This window comes from Hakea prostrata, chromosome 1 (genome assembly GCF_041222555.1).
Source record: "Hakea prostrata isolate BN-2017 chromosome 1, UWA_Hpros_2, whole genome shotgun sequence".
NCBI classification, from domain to species: Eukaryota; Viridiplantae; Streptophyta; class Magnoliopsida; order Proteales; family Proteaceae; genus Hakea; species Hakea prostrata.
In genome coordinates, this window is record NC_142600.1 from 6,483,750 (window position 1) to 6,502,905 (window position 19,156).

At 39.0% G+C, this 19,156-nt stretch overlaps 2 protein-coding genes across 3 annotated transcripts; one reads left to right on the forward strand and one right to left on the reverse strand.

The window, feature by feature from the left end:
• Nucleotides 1-293: 293 nt before the first annotated feature.
• Nucleotides 294-11,916, forward strand: LOC149027008 (Chaperone DnaJ-domain superfamily protein). Of its 2 annotated transcripts, XR_016173904.1 has the most exons (9): nucleotides 294-1,577; nucleotides 4,941-6,591; nucleotides 6,681-6,807; nucleotides 6,887-6,987; nucleotides 7,157-7,222; nucleotides 7,380-7,469; nucleotides 9,809-9,985; nucleotides 11,077-11,192; nucleotides 11,260-11,916. XR_016173904.1 is itself a non-coding variant. In XM_089158049.1 (8 exons), exons 1-8 carry the CDS (start codon nucleotides 898-900, stop codon nucleotides 11,113-11,115), a joined length of 2,931 nt encoding a protein of 976 aa, XP_089014175.1. In that variant the 5' UTR covers nucleotides 294-897; the 3' UTR covers nucleotides 11,116-11,914. The 2 variants fall into 2 exon arrangements, 1 of the variants encoding a protein (XP_089014175.1); XM_089158049.1 differs by having other exon boundaries at nucleotides 11,077-11,914.
• Nucleotides 11,917-14,642: 2,726 nt separating this feature from the next.
• LOC149027009 (amino acid permease 3-like) lies at nucleotides 14,643-17,793 on the reverse strand. Its single transcript, XM_089158067.1, has 6 exons — nucleotides 17,674-17,793; nucleotides 16,584-16,710; nucleotides 16,254-16,487; nucleotides 16,067-16,160; nucleotides 15,768-15,982; nucleotides 14,643-15,680 (listed from the first exon to the last, which is right to left on the reverse strand). Exons 1-6 carry the CDS (start codon nucleotides 17,677-17,679, stop codon nucleotides 14,887-14,889), a joined length of 1,470 nt encoding a protein of 489 aa, XP_089014193.1. The 5' UTR covers nucleotides 17,680-17,793; the 3' UTR covers nucleotides 14,643-14,886.
• Nucleotides 17,794-19,156: the final 1,363 nt, after the last annotated feature.

Consider the following 19,156-nt stretch of genomic DNA (forward strand, 5'->3'; position numbering starts at 1 on the left):
ACTTTTGTTTTTGGGGAGGGGGGAGGGGGGAGGGGTAATTTCCCATAAATACCCACAGAAACAAATAAAATTCCTGTCTTAACAAGTTAATGCCCAACCTTTCAAGATATTTAGGTCATATCATATCAAATAGTCCCATCCATCAACGACAACCAATGGATGGATTACATCTATAATAATAATATCAAAGAGGTGGTGGGCCCCAGTACCCAATGCTGGACCCCACCATCATGTATTAACACGTCTTTTGCACACATAATACATCACAGGCATTAAACAATAAAAATCGACCCTTTTGGCCATTTCGTCCAATTCATTTTCTCTCTCCTGGCGTAGCCATTCCTTCTCTCTCTATTTCCCTTGATCCCTTCCCTTCCCTTCTTGGGCAATACAGCGAAAGCCAATGGTAAAAACAACACAGAAGAAAGCAAAACAAATCAAGAAGAAGAAGGGTATCGCGTAATCGAAAAAAAGGAGGAAACGAAGAGAGAGAGAAGAGAGAGAAGAGAGAGAAGAGAGAGAAGAGAGAGAGAGATTTGAAAAGGGTTAACTGCAGGTCAGGATTCCACCACCACATTCTCTCTCTAGCTGGAAGCCGCCCACCTCTCTGCAGACGACGAGTAGGGCTCTCTTCTCTTCCTGCTCATCCGGTTCAGTTCTGATTACGGAGATTCAAAGTTGCCGTCGATTCAGTTTTTTTTTCTGGTATCTTTGGATTTTCACATTCTTATCATTTTTTTGTATCGCTTTATGTATTATTTGAAACTTTATCAGCTGAGATCGATTGGCGTCACACGAAATTCTGAACCCTTGTATTTTCATCCGGTTTTCAAAAACCCTTAAGACCTCATTTTAGCTCAATTACGCCCAGATCTGGAAAGTTTTAATTGAGGAAACATGGATGGTCTGTTGGCCGGGGAATTTGGGTATAGATCACAAGGAAAATCGGCTCCCATGTCGGCATCAAAGGGTGCTGCTGGCCTTAGCTCCGATGGAAACCTAAATTTTGGGATCGGATCGGGGGAAAATCCCAGATCTTCGAACCGTTCAAAATCGGACTGGACTTCTTCGAATTCCGCTGCTGGGTCTTTCCTTGACGATCATGATGGACTATTTGGTTCCACTGGGAATCAGAAAATGCAAAATTCTGCAAGTTTTGGGGGTTACGACGATGTGTTCGGTGGACCTCCTAAGTTTGATGGTCGGGGGCAAACTCGTGGAGCTTCAGCTTCTTCATTCGATTATGATTCTATATTTCAAAAATCAAACGATTCGGGCTCAAAGTTTTCGTCTTTGCCAGTTTTTGATAAGCCTAAGTACGACGACGAAGCCGACGACGACATATTCCATGGTTTGCCCGGGTTGAAGAGCTCTTCTTCTACTGCAAAGAAGGATGACGTGTTCGCGTCAATCTCTTCGCCTCCGAAGCAGAGTGCTCCATTCGATGATTTATTGGGGGGCTTTGGTCGAACGGAGCCAGATTCTAAGAGTTCGAGTGGAAGAAGATCGGAAGGGGTAGGGAAGGATTTTGATGATTTAATACCTGGTTTTGGTGGTAGCAGCCCCATGAAGAGCAGGTACATTTTCGGTTCATCTTAAGACTTTTATGTTTGTGGTCTAATTCGTTCTTGTTCTGGGGACTTCAATGCGCTGTTTTTAGTGAATTTGAGTCATTCTTTTCTTTCAACAATTTGTTTATTCATCTGTAGATCACTGGATTGAAATGCCAGGTTGTTAGATTAGTAGTGGGGTGGGTACTTAATTCATGCTGTATTTGGGCCTCAGCACATTGATGAGGTTCCTCTGTCGTGACCTTGTGGAGACGGATTCAAGTTGGGAAACATCCTTTCCTTTCCCTGAAGATGGGGTTAAGGCTAGGTAGATTGTGAGCCTCCCTGGATCTTAAAGTATTAGGGATCTTACAGTATTAGGGGTCTCAGGCACTGGGTGTTCTCTTTGGTCGATGCGCACTATTAAATGGCTAAATCACGGAAATCTACAGAATTGAGTTTCTTCTACTCTTAGAGATTGTATTAGAACAATTGAAACAGATTTGGAAACTGAGAATTCCTTTACTCATTTTGGGTTTTTCTCTTACAAGTAGAAAATTTCATCAATCCTTAATTCTTTTACTTAAACCCACTGCTGTGGTATTTATATTCTTTTCCTAGTCTCTTCTACGTCAGAAGGGAATACGGTGAACTTAATCATAATTATATTAAAAATTTCCGCTATCGTTGGTGTTTAGGCATCTTAGTTTTGCTGACTAGGTTTCTGGAACAACTGATCAATCAGATAGTTCTGTGTTAATAGGCAACTTTCCTGAATTTAACCTGTTTAGATGCTCAACTTCACCGAGTATTTTCTAGCTATATGGGGCTGAGTGCTTAGAAACTGCTTTACCATTACACATTGTTTAAAGCCATGTCTATGGGCAAACCTAAAAAATTCAAATCTGAAGAACTTTTCTGTATTTAAAAGGTTTAGATATTCAACTTTGCTGAGCATTTTTCAAGTAGATGGGGCTGAGTGTTCGGAAACTGTCTTTCTGTTACACATTGTTCAAAGCCTGTCTAGAGGCACCAAAAGACATTCAGATTCTTTTTCACCATATCTACCTGAGAAGTTTTGTCCTACCTGTTGGTCTCTCACTGCTCTTATCTGCATTATCAGTCTTCCTTAATGGTGTACCTAAAGGCATGTGCTGCAAATTTTGATATCTCATTGAACATCATTGGTTCCTACCTTTCTCTAATTGGAACTGTTCCTCAACAATTTTGAATTTCAAATAGAGTTGTAACTGTCTCTAGATTTCAAGTATCTGATGTCTAGATCTGGATACTGATGTTCGACAGTGTTGTGACTTTCAGCAGTTTTGCAAATGTTCATATTTTGGACAACATGATCAGAATGTTTTTTATTTTTTATTTTTGATCAGCATGGTTCTTCTTCATTTCATCATATTTGGTTTGGGAATGCTGTTCCCACGACTTGTATTTTTCTGTTACTATTCCAACCCCACTCCCTCTCCTTTCTTTGAGGGGTGGGGTGCTTTTGTTGAGGTAAATCTTTTAATATTTACTCTTTTTGACTATTACATGCATTCCCTCATTGTTAACTGGCCTCAAATATCACGTTTCCATGCAAAGCTGGCCCCCTTTGGGGGGGGGGGGGGGGGGAAGAGAAAGGGGGAACCAAAAGAAGAAAATTTGTCTACATTAATACAGATTCATGGTAGCATATGCCTCTGAAGTCTACCCAGACCCTGTATGGTACATTCTTGTTCGATGTTTTTTTGAAAAAGAAACAGTTTCACATACCTTTTGAGATGGATTAGATATTATGGCCCATTGCATGTACTGTGGCATATTGCATGTTCAATGATGCTTTTATATGGGATTTTAATTTAAATCATAATGTTACGTGCATGAGTGAGAATAGGGAAGGTAGGTTGTGGTTAGTGGTGATGTTTTATTTGAGTTGTAGTGGATTAGTGGTTGCTATTTTTATGGGATGGGTTATTGTGGGCTGTTATAGGGAGAGGTAGTGGGGGTGTTATGAACTCTATATAATTGTTGATTTGTTGAATTGAATTATCACAAAAATCTTTGCAACTCCTCTTGAGTAGAGAGTTCAGACTTCCACAATAAAGCCAGTGTCTCAACAACCTTGCCTTCTACTCGAATCTTACCTTTCTACCATAGGTAGAAAGAATTGACCCACAATGTACATAGAACATAATATATGTGAACCACAACAATCCATGATGGTGTCATGGTGAGGCATGTTCATGCATAAAATGAATAATGCTAATGAAGGGCATTAGGAATTTATCCCAGATGCTCTAGGATTTGGAAACCAAGTTACACTAGCATCAGAATTCTATTATATTAGGAGTCTTAAGGGTATAAATCCTTGTCAAATACAGACTCATAGTTTCATAGGCCGAGTAGTACTGGATACAGAAACACTACTCCTGCCAGGAAAAATAAAATTAGATCCACTCCAATATGACCCATATCATAGGTTCATTTATGTAGTCCGCAACCAAGAAAAACCATTGTATCATAAGTTCACTAAATGTAACTGATTCCAACAATTGTTTTTACTTAAATAGGCTCACTAGCCTGCATTTGTCATTCATTTATGAAAAAATGTTTACATAATTGCATATGATGGCATTAGAGTTCGAAATCCAGGCCTTAATCAGAAGGTTTGTGTTTTTGGAAACAATTGTACTTCTGCAATAATGTTTTGTGTATAACAATTAAATAATTGTACGACTGGTGGCTGGTCTTTCTGGAAGAAAATCTAGATGTCTGAGATTTTCGAAAATTGCATTAAAGTATGACTGATATTATACAGATAAATGTTTAAAATGTTTGAGGCAATATGTATATGGTACATATTTGATAGATTCTTGCATGTTCTGTATTCTTTACATATAAGTAGATAAAACTTGAAAATTCATACTAAACATGAAGTGTCCGTTGCACACCCTGTGGCCAACTGGAGTGTTGATAAATATTAAGTTAAATGTCAACTTTATCTTGTGACCTTTTGTATGAGGTGGGTTTGACCGAACCTTTGAGAGAGGTTTTTGTTTTTAATAGCTGCTATAAAGTTTCAGATCTTTGTTGGGCTTGGTATTTCCTTCCTTATCCTTAATTATTTTTGGTTTATTATTTGGTATGGTATGCATGTTTCATCTTATGACACACAAAAAATGTCCTGTCTGGTGTATTTGCATTTATAAATAGTGCAGTGTGGTTGATATATCTTTTCTTGGTTTAACTAGGTAAATTTATATGCATCTTTTCTCATTGTTTTAGGAAGATAATTATTATTATTTTTTTTTCCGTGTCTCCATTTAAGTGATATATCGGATTTCTAATGATAATTGCTAATGACAACATTATCTTTTTTTTTTTTTTGCACAGAGCAACTTCAGAGGCCAATCAGCCTCAACAGTCTACTGCTCCAACTAAATCAACTTCCAGAATGATGGATGATCTCCTTGACGTCATGGAACCAACTTCTTCACCAGCCTACCCACCCTCAGGCTTGTTTGTTGATCCTTTAGAGCAAATGAGCAAGCCCAGCAATTCTGGAAGTGCAAAAGTTGATGGTTCAGCAGGTAGTGGGACGGTATTAGATGATATGGATCCCCTTGATAGCCTTGGGAAATCTGTACCCCTGTTTTCAACCGAGGCGAACAATAAAGTCAGGGAGAAAAGCTCTTTTAGGGCAGGTAGCATGGATTCTTCTGCTAGCAAAGAGTCATATGAGAAACCTTATGTAAGACCATCTGAGAGTGCCTCACAAAAGAAGGTGCCTGTTGACAATTATCGGGAATCTCATCAAACCCTCTTTGACTTTCCCAGCGTTTCATCAGGTTCTAATAAACCTGCTGGTCATGCTGGTTCTCACCCTTCTTCTGTAAATGCAAATTCTCAGGCAGACATGTCTCCGAGATCTGAAGAGAATGTGGAAGCAGCTAACGATATATGGTTGACTGTCTCTGAAATTCCTCTCTTCACGCAACCCACAAGTGCGCCCCCACCTTCAAGACCTCCTCCCCCTAGACCAACACAAGTTTCGAGAAGAGATAAAACTTCTTTTGCGCCTGTTAATACAAAGAAGAAGGGTAGTGAGTTCCCCACTTTCCCGCATTCTGCTCAGAGCTTCCAGAGTCCTCGGATGGTCCCTGATTCAGCGAAGAGCTCTGGTATCTCGTCAATAGACGAACTTGAAGACTTTGCTATGTATAGGTCCCAAAGTAATGTTGATGAACGTGCAGACATTCTGTCCAGTGAAGAAGACATAGAATCAAACTCAGCTGCTGCTGCTGCTATGAAGGAAGCCATGGATAGAGCTGAGGCAAAATTTAAGCATGCAAGGGAAGTAAGAGAGAGAGAGAATGTGAGGGCTGCAAGAAGTAGGGATCCTGCCCAGCAAGATGCTCAAGAGCGAGAACTCAGAGAGAAACAAGAGCGATTAGATCGTGAAAGAGAACAAGAGAGAGAGGATAAAGAAAGAGAACAAAGGAAACTAGAAAGGGAGAGAGAAAGGGCTCGGGAGATTGAAAGAGAGAAGGCCAGACAAGCTGTGGAAAGGGCTACCAGAGAAGCACGTGACAGAGCAGCTTCTGAAGCTCGCTTAAAAGCTGAAAGGGCTGCTGTGGAAAGGGCAAAAAATGAGGCGCGTGATCGTGCAGAACGAGCTGCTGTTCAAAGGGCACAAGCTGAAGCTCGTGAAAGGGCAGCAATTGAAGCAAGGGATCGAGCAGAAAGAGTGGCTGCAGAAGCCAGGTCAAGGGCAGCAGCTGCAGAATCAAGGGAGAAGGAGGCACAAGAGAGAGCTGCTGTTGCGAGGGCTGAAGCAGAAGTACGGCTTAGAACAGAACGAGCTGCTGTTGAAAGGGCTGCTGCGGAGGCTCGAGAAAGGGCTGCTGCGGAGGCTCGAGAAAAGGCAGCTGCTGCATCTGCTACAAAGGAAAATCAACAAAAGAATGATAATGATCTTGAGTCTTTCTTCAGTAATATGGGTGCTCGACCAAGTAGTGCACCACGACCAAGGCCTAACTCTTCGGTAAGTGACTAGGGAGGTTTAACTGACTTCGCACTTTATTTGCTGTTTCAAAACGAGCTGATCAGATCATTTTCTTCCATTTGTTTCAGAATCCATTTGAAACCCAATTTGAAAAGCCTGAAACTCAGCGTAAGACATCTTCTGGAACTTCATCCACCATGAAGAAGGCTTCTTCCTCCACAAATATTGTTGATGACCTCAGTTCAATTTTTGGAGGTAACATGTTACTATTTTTTTAAAATTATTAATTCTGGTTAGATTTTTTTTTTAATATTTGTAAAATTTTTATTTTTAGGGACATCCTCCCCTTCCAGGGATTTTCAGGATATTGATGGGGAGAGTGAGGAAAGACGGAGAGCCAGATGGGATCGTCACCAGAGAACTCAGGAGCGTGCGGTATGGATTCCTATTTTAAAAATATTTTTTCTTCTTTAATGTGGGAATAACTATTGTGTTTTAATTACTTGCGTTGGACATATGCATGATTGAAAATCCTGATCAATTGAAAGTTAACTTTGAGGTAGTAATTGCTTCTGAAGTTTTTATTTTGAGTTATATTTTGTAGGCAAAAGCACTGGCTGAGAAAAATCAGCGTGATCTTCAGACTCAGCAAGAACAAGCAGAAAAACATGTAAGTCTTTCCTATCAAACCGTGTTTATTGAAAGGGAACCCTTAACAAGCATTTGAATGTGAAATGGGTTGACTATTTATGTCCAATATAACATATTCTTTGAGTTACTTCAGTTTCCATTTTGTAATCTTGCCGTTGCCCTGCAACTAATTTCAGAGGCTTTCTGAGACGCTGGACATTGATATTAAACGCTGGGCTGCAGGGAAGGAAGGCAATCTCCGTGCTCTGCTGTCAACATTACAATATGTGGGTTCATGTACATTTGATTTCTATATTATGTTTGGTGCATCTTCCCATATGGCAATTTTGGTTCTTAACAGAATTTTTCAGTCGTGCATTGTTGTTTTCTCCTTATCAACGATGGGGATCCTTGTTTTGTTACATCTAGAAAGCACTTCTGTACTAGTGTAGCAAGTTCTGATGTAGTATATTACCGGCAATAGCCACCAGTAATAGGTCCATTTTTACATTTACCTTCTCAGATTGTGTATCTGGAGAGATTATAGAGTCCTTTCAGTAGGGTGTTGATGATCAAATATGGTTGGCAACCTATACTGTGTTTATGTAATTTCAGGAATCTAGTATTCTCTGATCCTTCCTCTTATGGAATTTGATGCAGCCATTGATGGTGTCAATTAGAGACATGAGCCACATAACCTATTGGAGTTCTTGACTGGCTTCCCCACTTGATTTGTTGAGTTCTAGAGGTTCCATTTGGTGGTTGCTAGAAGTGAATCCATTTATTTGAGAAGCCACTGGCAGAGGGAGGCAGGATAGAACTGAAATAGAATAAGCTACCTATTTAACCTGAACTGTATAATGTGTGGTTATATCTGAAAAAACTGACAACTTGATAGAGGAATCATTCTGCTATTGCTGATCTTATTGGTGTGGGGGGAAAAATGATGCACATACTAATTAATCAGTTTTTAGTATTATTTTCTGTCATGTCAGGATGTGCTTTTGTCTTCCAGTAATAGTACCAGTTTCTTCAACAGTTAATAACATCTGTAATTTTAGTTTTTTTCTTATCATATTTTTTGAAAGAATTGGTTGATTTTGTCTCCAATGTTAGAATTACACTCAATTCAAGCTTTCAACAATATTAATTTCAGGCTTTTCTGATAAATCAAATTTTATTTAAAAAAAAGGCTGCTGTGCTTCATGTCACCAACCTGAGGCTATACAAAAAGTACAAGAACAAAGTAAACTAATAAAGTACCATTCATAGGAAATTTTCTTCTTTTGGTGGACCACTGAAGACATAACTTCTCTGGGCGCAGAACACATAGGACAGACATGATAGTTTTTCATATCAAGATGCAAACCATCTGGTTCAACTCATCTTCTTTAATAATCTTTAACCCTTTTCTTATCATTTGGTCTACTCTCTGTATGCTCTACGTGATTGCAGCTTGAAGCAGGACCACAGTTTCACCAGGCAGCAAGCATCTGATTTCATTCCTTTCTACTTTTGTATCAAGTCTTTGATATTCCTGGACCTAATCCTTCTTATGTTCATATCTATCTGAAAGTACCCATATTTCAAAGGATAATATCATTAATACAATATGCTGGGTTTTGGAAGGCTGGAACCAGTAATATCAAGATGATCTGTGGGGACTGCTATCAGGTGCCTCCACTGAGAAATTGTATTGTTGGTTGGCAATCCATTCCTCGATATTACCTAAATTGGAGGATATCTTCTGTTAGTTTAAGTGGAGCGATCTTATCGAGTATTTGAAGGGTAGCATTTTGAGTTTTCCAGTTTCCAAACATCCTGCCCTCCTTTTTCTTCCCGGCAATTCAAGTTCCTTGTTGAAGAATGAATTTCACCATTGTTGATTTATTTCATCCAGCAGCAGATGATTTCAAGCAAAACGAAAATCACCCTAGTCAAGGACCTTTCCCCCTGGTAGGAAGATAAAAATAATAACAAATCAAGACTCAGAATGTTAACTGCAATAAATATGTTTCAGCAACTATCCTTAAGTTTTTCCATGGCTGAGGTATTGCAGCTTTTGGGAAATTCTTTTGTCAGTCTTCAAAGAGAGTCAATTTGGTGCTTCAAGGAAAATTCTATACGGACAGTCTTGTATGCAGAAACCTTGTTGAGTCAGGGAAGAAGGTGATACATGCATAAACAGTTAATATTGACATGGAAACCTTTGCACAGACAAAGTTGGAGCTATTTTGACTCACTTCCAGAAATTCTCTATTCTATATATATATTTTTTTTGTGTAGGGTGGGGGTCCATTTATTAAATCTCATAAGTGGGCATACTTTATGGGAAAAATTAATTAGGATGAACCAGATACCTACCAATGTGTTTCCTAATATACTAACTTCTGACTTCTGAGTGATCATCTATGAGGTAAAATTCTTAAATCGATTCTTTCACCTTCTATAAAGTGAGCTTCCTCAGGAAAGCATACTCCTTAAGTTGTCACCAGAGTTGGAGACTGACACAGGATCATGTTCTTGGCATGCCTGATTTGTTGTTTTGTATTGTTAGCTGGTAATCATGTGTAGCATATTATTTTACATGCAATGTTATACCTGATAACCATTTAATCATGACCAGGTGCTTTGGCCTGAAAGCGGTTGGCAGCCTGTTTCTTTGACTGATTTGATCACTGGTGCCTCAGTTAAAAAGGTTTACAGAAAAGCAACCTTGTGCATCCATCCCGATAAGGTGCAACAGAAAGGTGCTAATCTTCAGCAGAAATACATTGCAGAGAAGGTGTTCGACCTTCTTAAGGTACTTAGTTTATATTATAAAATGAGATTTATTACTTGTTATTCATTAAATTGGCCAGTTATAATTTTATGTGACCTTGCTGGAAACAAAAGCAGCAACAACTTGGGTAACATCTGACCGTCATGTATACTTGAATTTTTGAGTGTTCTTTCTCTTATATGTGATGTTCTGTTCATGTCAAGTACTGGAAGAATGTTCAATGCAGTTGTAAAGATTTACTATCTAGATATGTTAGCTCAGAGTTGGTAATATGAGACTGTAAACCCAATGGTAACAGTCACAACTCACAAGTATGATGTCAAGATCCAAATAACTCCAGTATGAAATCCAGGTTCAGGTCTAAACAGCCAAGTTTTGAAAATAGAAAATAAGACTCAAAATAGGAACTAGTATTGTAGAGACAACCCTGCCAAAACTATGGGCTGAAATTGGACAAATCAAGGTGCAGACAGCAGCAGAAAGCCATCCCATTCTCAATCAATTCTGACCAAGGGTTGCTGAGTTTTAATCTTCACAAGTTGCAGCAGCAAAACTGAATTGCAGGAACAGCGACAGCATTCACCCAGTGGGTTACAGCTGTAAGCAGCCTCTGGAATGAACTGATGGATACTAGCCTTCAGTTTGAGTTTTTGAGTTCTAAATGAACTGTTGCAGACAGAAACAGTAGCAGCTACAAGGAATATCAGGCAGGTAGGGAAAGATAAGGGAAGATTGATGGAAGAAAATGGTGTAGGGGGATTGGCTATCTTAGCCTGGGTCTCTCACCCACAGCTATCTCAGCTGTTGGGCATGGATTACCCCATGATCAATGGCTCCATGGCCTGTAATCTGAACTTTATCTAAATCTCTGATCTTATATTACAATGAAAGGGCCTATTTATAACTTTTGTATTTATTGCTTTGTACACTTACTTAATTCTTCTACATGGTTGTAATTGTTGTAGTTGCTACAATGTACCTTTGATACTGTGCCGGATTTTTATATAGTTCTATTATGTTTGTTGTAATTGTTATGATTTCCTGTCAAGTACAATATTGATCTAGTATCTGCAGCCTATTGGGAATGCCTGACATCCTGTATCTTGTAACAGGAAGCCTGGAACAAATTCAATTCAGAGGAGCTTTTCTAAATTCTTAGCTTATTATTTGGTCTGTGATGCTTAATCTGGCAATTGCACGAGTTGTTGGGCAACAATGCAGAGTAATGGTAGGAGTTTTCTCTTACTGCGATCATGCATTTGGGTTGGTATAACATTGTGCCGTTTGCCATACAGGTTTCGTTCTAAACTTCCTTGGTGTTCAAGGTACAGGCTTCTTTTTTTTTTTTTTGTTTTTTTGTTCCTTGCTGTAAATTGATGTTCTTAAGGGGAAATTTACGGCTCAAATCTAGGTGTATGTTGGAATCGGAATGGCCGATCATTGTAGAGTATTCATATCCTTACAAGTATCATAAGCCATTTGCTTGAGTTAACTAGTTCCCTCATTGATTTTTTTTTGGATGCTTGATTGGTTGGACGGATACCTCAATGTTTCCATTGGTATCTTTGTAATATCAAAATATACTAAACAATTTTTGTTTCTTGAATTGAAAAATTGAATGGGCAGTTTGGACTCTTATGTTTTATGTGGTTAATCAGTTAATGTTTCATCATGTATCTAGATCATGGTGTTGGAACTTTTGTGGTTAAGTTTGAACTCTTATCTGCACAATTTCTCCAAATCTGGTTGAAGGCGGCTGCTGGACTGTTGGCCGATCTAGAGCTGTCACAAGTAGATTCACCCATGTTGCTAGTCTGGGTTGAAATAAGTTGTGCCATTTAGTATAAAGCTTATTCTGATTTTCTGCATCACGTTGGGAGCTCTATTGCCCTTTGCATATACAAGGCTGTGCCTTGTGCCATGAGTTGGAACTCTCCCTCACTTTGTAGTAGGTCAATTGGTCAAATGTGTTAGTTTTAGGTATTGAGACTAGCAGAGTAGCGATTCGCTCTATTTTCAGAAATGCTTGCAAACGACTTGCCTGGGTCTACATTGAGATGAGATCTGCTCTCATAGTGGCATAGTTGCTTGTAAACATGATATACGGGTTTCAGAAGGACCTAAGCCTCTAAATGTGGCCTGTTAGTTCATTGTATCATGCATATACATATCGATTTCACAATGGAAATATATTAATACTGATATAATGTACATCGATTGCATGGTAGGGGCAGAGGATAATCAAATTTAAAAATTCATATTTTGAAAGATATCAAGGAGAAATCTGTTTAATACTTGGTTTTTTTGGTAAATCTGACTAATACTTTTTCGATATGAATGAGTTAAGAGGAGTTTTTTTATATGGATCCCTATCGTGAAGTGAAGAGGTATGATGGGAGCACAGATCTCTATCATAAAGCTAAACGTTTCTTTCTCACCCTACAGTTTTGGACTCACGCTGCAACTATTAAATACCCAAGTCCCATTAGGGCTTGACATCAACCATATTTACTGTCGTGGAACGTGGATTCCATATTTGGGTTTCAAAGTGCTGTCTTTACAATTGATTCCATATGTGTATATATGGATGATGGATCACCTCCTCATGTGGGTTTACAATTAAAAGTTAAAACAAGAATTGATTCTGGGAATCTAGCCGTATCTCTAGTTAAAAGAAAATAAAAATCATTCGTCTCTTCATAACATTAATGGCATCCCCAATTATTCGACCGCTAGATTAGAATCTTAGCCTAACGTTTCCAAACACTGGAGATTCTATTTCTAAACCTAGCTAATAATATGACATAAGCATGAAGCTGACAGTCAATCTCCACTGGGCATTTCCCTCACGGCTCTTATAATTAAACCCTATTACATCATTTGTTGTGAACCGATAATAATTGATATTCTAATAAGGTTAAAAGGAACACCTAACAGAAGAGAAATCTCTTTACCAAAAAAAAAAAAACAGAAGAGAAATCTCATGTCGGTTGGTTTTATTTTAGATTGTAGAAAACCCATACGGCAACTAAACAATAATTATTGGGTCACTGCAGAAATGGACAGTTTCAAGTGTCACCATCTCTGTCAACTACTGGTTCGTAGATGCCTTCTTATTTGAACGCCAAGAAGAGAAATGATATTCTAATTTCTAACCGACCTAAATGATGTGTCAAACTATCCATGGAGAAATGGAAATACATGGAATGCTCTAGTTTAAGTAATTGGATCGCTCCCGTCATTATTCCAGAAATAGTGAACTTCAAAGTTTCTAAATCTTCTCAGGTTCAGAGGGAAAGTCCTACTTTATATGAAGAGGTAGCCGAAGGGCACAGAAGAAGCTGGTTCGAGCTTCAGATCCAAAAAGGGGAAAAAGAAAAGAAACCTTGAAGCTTCTCCTGTTTTTCTCTAGGGTGGCCAAAGCTTAATAGAAGAACTCGTGACATGGTGGTGGTCCATATACAGACATACATACACACGTATGTATCGTTTTTTGCATAGGTACTGTAGGCTTGTGTTTGTTTCCCTTGGGTAGCTCGGAAGGCCGCGTTGATGATGTGAGCGATCAATAATTGATTGAGTTGTTGCAGCAAGAAGATCCAAAAGGCTTATTCAGTACTGAAGACCTCATTGACGATTCACGCGTCAATGAATGGACCCCACCCTCCCTAGATTCCCCTCCTCTTCTGACATCCGATCGCGACCTTTAAATTGTCCTAACTCTCTCTCTCTCTGGTTGGGGCTTTCAACCAAACTCCTCAAGCATCTCATCGAAAGGGTGCCGTTCGATGATTAGTTTGAAGAATAAATTATATCACAACGGCACGAGACGTGAATGCTGTGTATTAAATGCGTATTAATACTATCATAGTCGAGATCGAAAACTCCATTTAAATTGACAGTACATTTAATGCGTAACACTGAAGTTGAACCAATGGATGAATCACTCATTTTAACTTTGAACCTAAGGGTGTCAACTGCGTACTGAAATCGTTTAATCGTACCGAACCATGCCGTACCATTCAAAATTCGGTATGGTACGTACCGAAACCGAATTTCTTCATTACGGTTCCGATTTTAGGTACTTATACAGTAGGTACGTACCGAAACCGTACCAGATTAAGGGATATAAATTGTAATTTTACAATTAAAACACTATACCTTTACCCTATCATTAATTCCCTATTTCAGTTTTTCGTTTCATCATTCATTTCTCTTCTTAGATTTACTTGTTTTGTCTCTATTAATTAGATTTACTTACTTTATCTATATTAATTTCAAATTATATCGATTAGTTGATCACAATTTAATTAGGATCTTACTGAAATAATAACAAAAGTGACATAAGTTTATTCGAACAAAAAGAATACCACACTAGATACCGTGTTTAAACCGTTTTTCCGTACTGATTTAATACCAAAATCGCACAGTTTAAATACTAAAACCGTACCGTACACTTTAAATTTGGTACGGTATGGTTCTGATTTTCGATATTTAAAGTTGATACTGTACCGAATTACCGAAACCGTATCGACTGACACCCTTATTGAACCTTTGGCTGGGTATGATTCTCTTGGGTTTCTCATCCTCTAGCACTCTTGCATTACTCCCCAAAAAAAAAAAAAAAAAAAAAAAAGGGAAGAAGAAGAGGGAATAAAGGGAAGAAAGAGAAAAAGATTGTAGTTTAAACTGAAAAGAGAAATTTACAACCAGAGAAGTATTGTTCTTTAAAGTCCCATAAGCGTCTCTTCTCATTTGTTGAATTCAGAAAACTAACAATTTCAGAGAACATTACTACCACTTTTAGGCTTCTATGCACATTAGCAGCAGTAATGGGTTCCAACAAGTTACAAGATTTCTCTAATTCTCGCCTATTAACGGCTAATACAATGGCAACCAACTGACAGTGACGACTAGAGAGATTAGTTGGTGGACGTGAATGGCTTGTACACCTTCAGATCCTGCACAACTCCTGCAACTGAACCAGCAGCAGCAGCAACGGAGACAACGAGACAAGCAACGCTGAGGAGTTGCAGGCAAATCCATTGGGAACCCCACTTGGGTATTTTCTTCTGAATCACATACATCTCAATTGGGAAGTATACGGTCAGTGGCCAAAACCCAAGAGCTCCGAGTAGCCCAACTATGTCATTGAAGAAGGGAAGGAGCATAGCAAGAATTGTGGTTGCAATGACGAACAGAGTTCTCCACAACATTCTGAATAGGTTCAGTTTTAATGGTCTGGCACCTGGAAGTGGTATTTTAATTTCTTTGGCGAAGAATTTGCTCTCAGGCCACTTATCTGCTGTCCATTTCTCGACGAAGGCAAACAGGGGTTGGCAATAAACCTGGTAAGCTCCGACCAAGTGGACAACAATGGCGACATTAGCAATGTCCAGAAGCCAATATGGGTTGTAGAATCCAAAACCTGTGAGCAGATTTCCAGGTGCTAAGTCACCAAAAGCTGCATAACCCATACAACCACAGAGCATGTAGAACAGAGTCGTCACTGCAACGCTCACAAGGGTCGCTTTCTTCATCGTCTTGGATTCCGATGGTGGTGATTTGATTGTGTCTTGGATTTCAATTAGAATAAGTGAGTAAGAGTACGCAAAGGCGATGTCTCCCAGAGCTTGGAAACTTCTCCATATCTTCTGTGTCTCTGTGACAGTGCCGATGCTTATTCCAGTGAGGCTTCCCTTGAATTTCCCGTTCTCTGGTTGCAGAGAAAGAAAAAGCTTCAGTTGGGTTTCATTGTAATTAAGCAATTGAATCTGTAGAAGAAGAGAATCAAAGTTCAAACCTGCAACTTTGACGATTCCAAGCGCAAGACCAATTATGGAGTAAGTAAAGGACATAACAGCTGCAACAATGGAGAGCCACCATATCTGATCGAAGTCTGGGATCTGGGAGAAGAGAATCTCTACAACTCCAAACATGATCATGTATGGGTTGCTAGATACAAGACATGGGCTATCATCTCCTTTCTCATGGAAGCAATTTGAACGCTGAACAGCCCTGCATGCAGTCAGTAAGAGAAAATCACACCAGATACTTTCTGAAAAAGAGAAAAGAGACCATTATGGTTCAAAATCAACTCACCTCATGCTTATAGATGCTGCAATAGTGTATCCAATAGCAACACCAAAAAGGTTCAGGTACTGAATTATACCACAAATCTTGACCTTAAATCCACCTGAGAAAGAATAAAATAAAAAACAGAGCTCTTCAGAAGATCAGAAAAAGCACCCAATTTGATTTGAAAAGTGAAAGAATCAAGAATAATTACCTAGATTTGATTGAACGGCATCCATGTAAGTATAGTTTCTCTTGCCCGTATCTGGACTACCAGTCCTATAACAGTCGGCGAGGAGGGAAGAAGTGTAGTAAATCACAAAGGAGAAGAGGAACATCACAGCAGGACCTGCAATCCATCCCAACTGGCCTATAGCCCATGCCAAAGAAAGCACACCAGAGCCTATCACAGCTGTTATGATATGGGCACTTGCAGTCCACATAGTTCCTGATTCAGACAAAAAACAATCTCTGCTAAGCAATTAACAGAACTGATAAGCAAAGCATAGAATCTCTGCGAGTAATGTGAATTTCTTCACAGTACCTGTCCTCTTGAGACGGCCATCATCATCGAAACATTTCGAGCCACCTTGAGAAACCATGTCTACGGAGAGACCAGAAACTTGGTGTGGTACCTGGTGATGGTTCTGGATGGCAGCGTTCTCCCCCATCTTTGAAATAGATCAACACAAAGAGCAGCTTTTCGTGAGGGAAATATTGAAAAGAAAATAATTTTAGCAGCTAGGCCTGTTCTTATAGTTTATCAAATGAGTTTCCTGTTTCGAGACTCTTTAACTAGAAATTATATGAAAAGAAAGAGCACGAAATGGATGAAGAGTGGAACTGTTAGAGAAGAAAAAAAGAGAGGTGAGAGAGAGAATTTCCACTTGGGTTCATCAATTTCGTGTTCATATCTCCCTATCACACCCAAGTGACAAAAACCCAAAAAAATTCAGAAGTTTGGGCAAGGTGGGTATGCCTCAGTTATGTTTCACTGCTACCCAAAGTACCCAGCAAAACAAAAAACACAGAGCTCTAAGTAGCAGATAAAGAAACCAGCAAGAGAAGAAATAGAAGGGAGATGAACTACTGGGAATTAGGGGGTGGGGGGAAGAGAGAAGCTTTTCTCTGCAGTTGCCAAAAGAAGAAGCAAGCATCTGAATTTGATAATCTCAAGGAGAGGTAGATGGGTATATATAATGCAAACTCTGGTAGTCTGGTCAGAAAAGCTAGAGAGAGAGAGAGAGAGGGGGCACGTGGCCGGGAGACCTCGTGTCAAAGACCGATCCTTGCCCTTTTCAAAATTGAACACTCATCAAGATCTCTTGAGTCAATGATCTCATGAAATCTCTCTTTTTAATGCTAGGATCTTTTCTCTCTTCCCCTCTCTCTCTCTCTCTCTTCATAAGAGCCCCCCCCAGAGTCCCAGACCAATTGATCCGACCCTCAACGCTCTGACCTCACCTTCACCTCTTTCTTTGAAAATATCAAACGAGTAATTATGAGTTTGTAACAAAAAGACAAAACTGAAACTCAAACACAAATTAGAAGGTACCCTTGTTGGTTTATCAAGAAGAACCAACCAAAACCAATTAAATTGAATGACAAAGCTTTTCAATGCCTATTAGCCATACCGTCATTATTTCAGCTCTGGCGTCTTCTTTGATGAAAATTAAGCTCTTATCTTCCACAACAGATGAGGAAAACCAGAAGAACAGAGGAAGAAGAGACTGAAACTAAAGAGGGCTTGTACCTTGTACGAGATGCTGCATGTCCATCTGAATCAGGGAAGCTTATATAGAGTACTAGGGGCTTAGGCAACAGAGAAAAAATGATTAAAATATTAACCTTTTACATTGCTTTCTTCTTTTCCCCTCTTCTCACGTGTGTTGTTTCTCCTCCATCCTTCCTGAAAGCAGAATTGGGTTCCCTTTGTACTTTCATTTCAAGTATCTAACTGGGCTCACAAAGTAATTGAAAGAACAAAATTGAACAGTGACTGGGTCATTGCCTCTATAAATGTATCTAATTGTAGTGATATTAAAATCCTTGCATGGTATGATAAGCATCCAACCCTTTGATGATCAAACGTGGAGTATCTAGTTCCCCTTTAGCTCCCAAGGTCCCAGGAATGAATGAGAGATGAAGTGACGAACAAAGAGCTTTAAGATTGTGTTCTTAGAATCTTAAAAGTTTTAATGCACTTCTCTTCTTTCTTAATTAAACTTATATAGTGATTTTAATTTTTGTTAAATGCAGGACCATCAGTTATTTTTTCAAATGAAGGTAAATGTCGACGTGGTAGAACCAGAAACACATATGGTTGGATCTGATTTAAGAAACCCACTAGCTTAGTGTTAGAGCAGTTTAGCAAGTGCACATTTTTTATAGAATCTGGTTACAAAAGCTCCAATAGTAGTGGCTTGTTCTATATAAGCTTTGATTTAGTGGAGTTCTCAGCCACCCTTGTCTGTTGAAGGAATTAACAGAATAAACTACCTGTTTTTGAGCTATAATCATTGGATTAAGTGAAGGGTTTACTAAAGAACGGGAATAAAGATGGGAGAGGGGTGGAACACAGTTGGAACTTGGAAGACCACTTGTTTAATGAATACTAGTAATGTGAACAGGCATTAACAGAGCTACCTTGAGGCATAGTTGTTTACTACTACTAAAGTTCAGTATAAGGAATTTTTTGCTAGTTGAAGATGACAAAGCTTCCAAATCTAACTTTGTTTCACTACTTCTGCCAGCCTATAAGGGAATTCAGAATTGATACCTCAACTCAACTTGCTATTTGCCCTGTTTCAATTCAGATCGTTGTGTATGTTCTGTTTCCATAATCCAGTGCTTAATAAATAAGTTTTGCAAAATGGTTTGCTTGTCACTTATTAAATGAAATCAAGTTGAAGCCACCCCCCCCCCCCACACACACACATTGAGGCAGTAACAAGCTCAGCAATGGAAAGCATTGTTCAGGTACAGATACCGATTAAGTTACTAAAATCTACAGATCAACCCACAATATGGAAGTTTAAATAAATAAATAAAAAGATGATAAATGGAAGTGACTTTGTATTTGAAAGTTGATACTAGTATTATTCAAGAGATCAAGAC

Excerpts from the sequence above, each read along its gene's own strand:
- LOC149027009 (XM_089158067.1), bottom strand. Across the intron at positions 16,488-16,583 it reads TGGCCGTCTCAAGAGGACAG|GAACTATGTGGACTGCAAGT; the intron begins GTACTGTGAAGA and ends TGTCTGAATCAG. Across the intron at positions 15,983-16,066 it reads GCAGCATCTATAAGCATGAG|GGCTGTTCAGCGTTCAAATT; the intron begins GTGAGTTGATTT and ends GACTGCATGCAG.
- LOC149027008 (XM_089158049.1), top strand. The coding sequence starts at position 898 with ATGGATGGTCTGTTGGCCGGGGAATTTGGGTATAGATCACAAGGAAAA. Across the intron at positions 6,808-6,886 it reads CCTCAGTTCAATTTTTGGAG|GGACATCCTCCCCTTCCAGG; the intron begins GTAACATGTTAC and ends TTTTATTTTTAG. Across the intron at positions 6,988-7,156 it reads AGAGAACTCAGGAGCGTGCG|GCAAAAGCACTGGCTGAGAA; the intron begins GTATGGATTCCT and ends TATATTTTGTAG.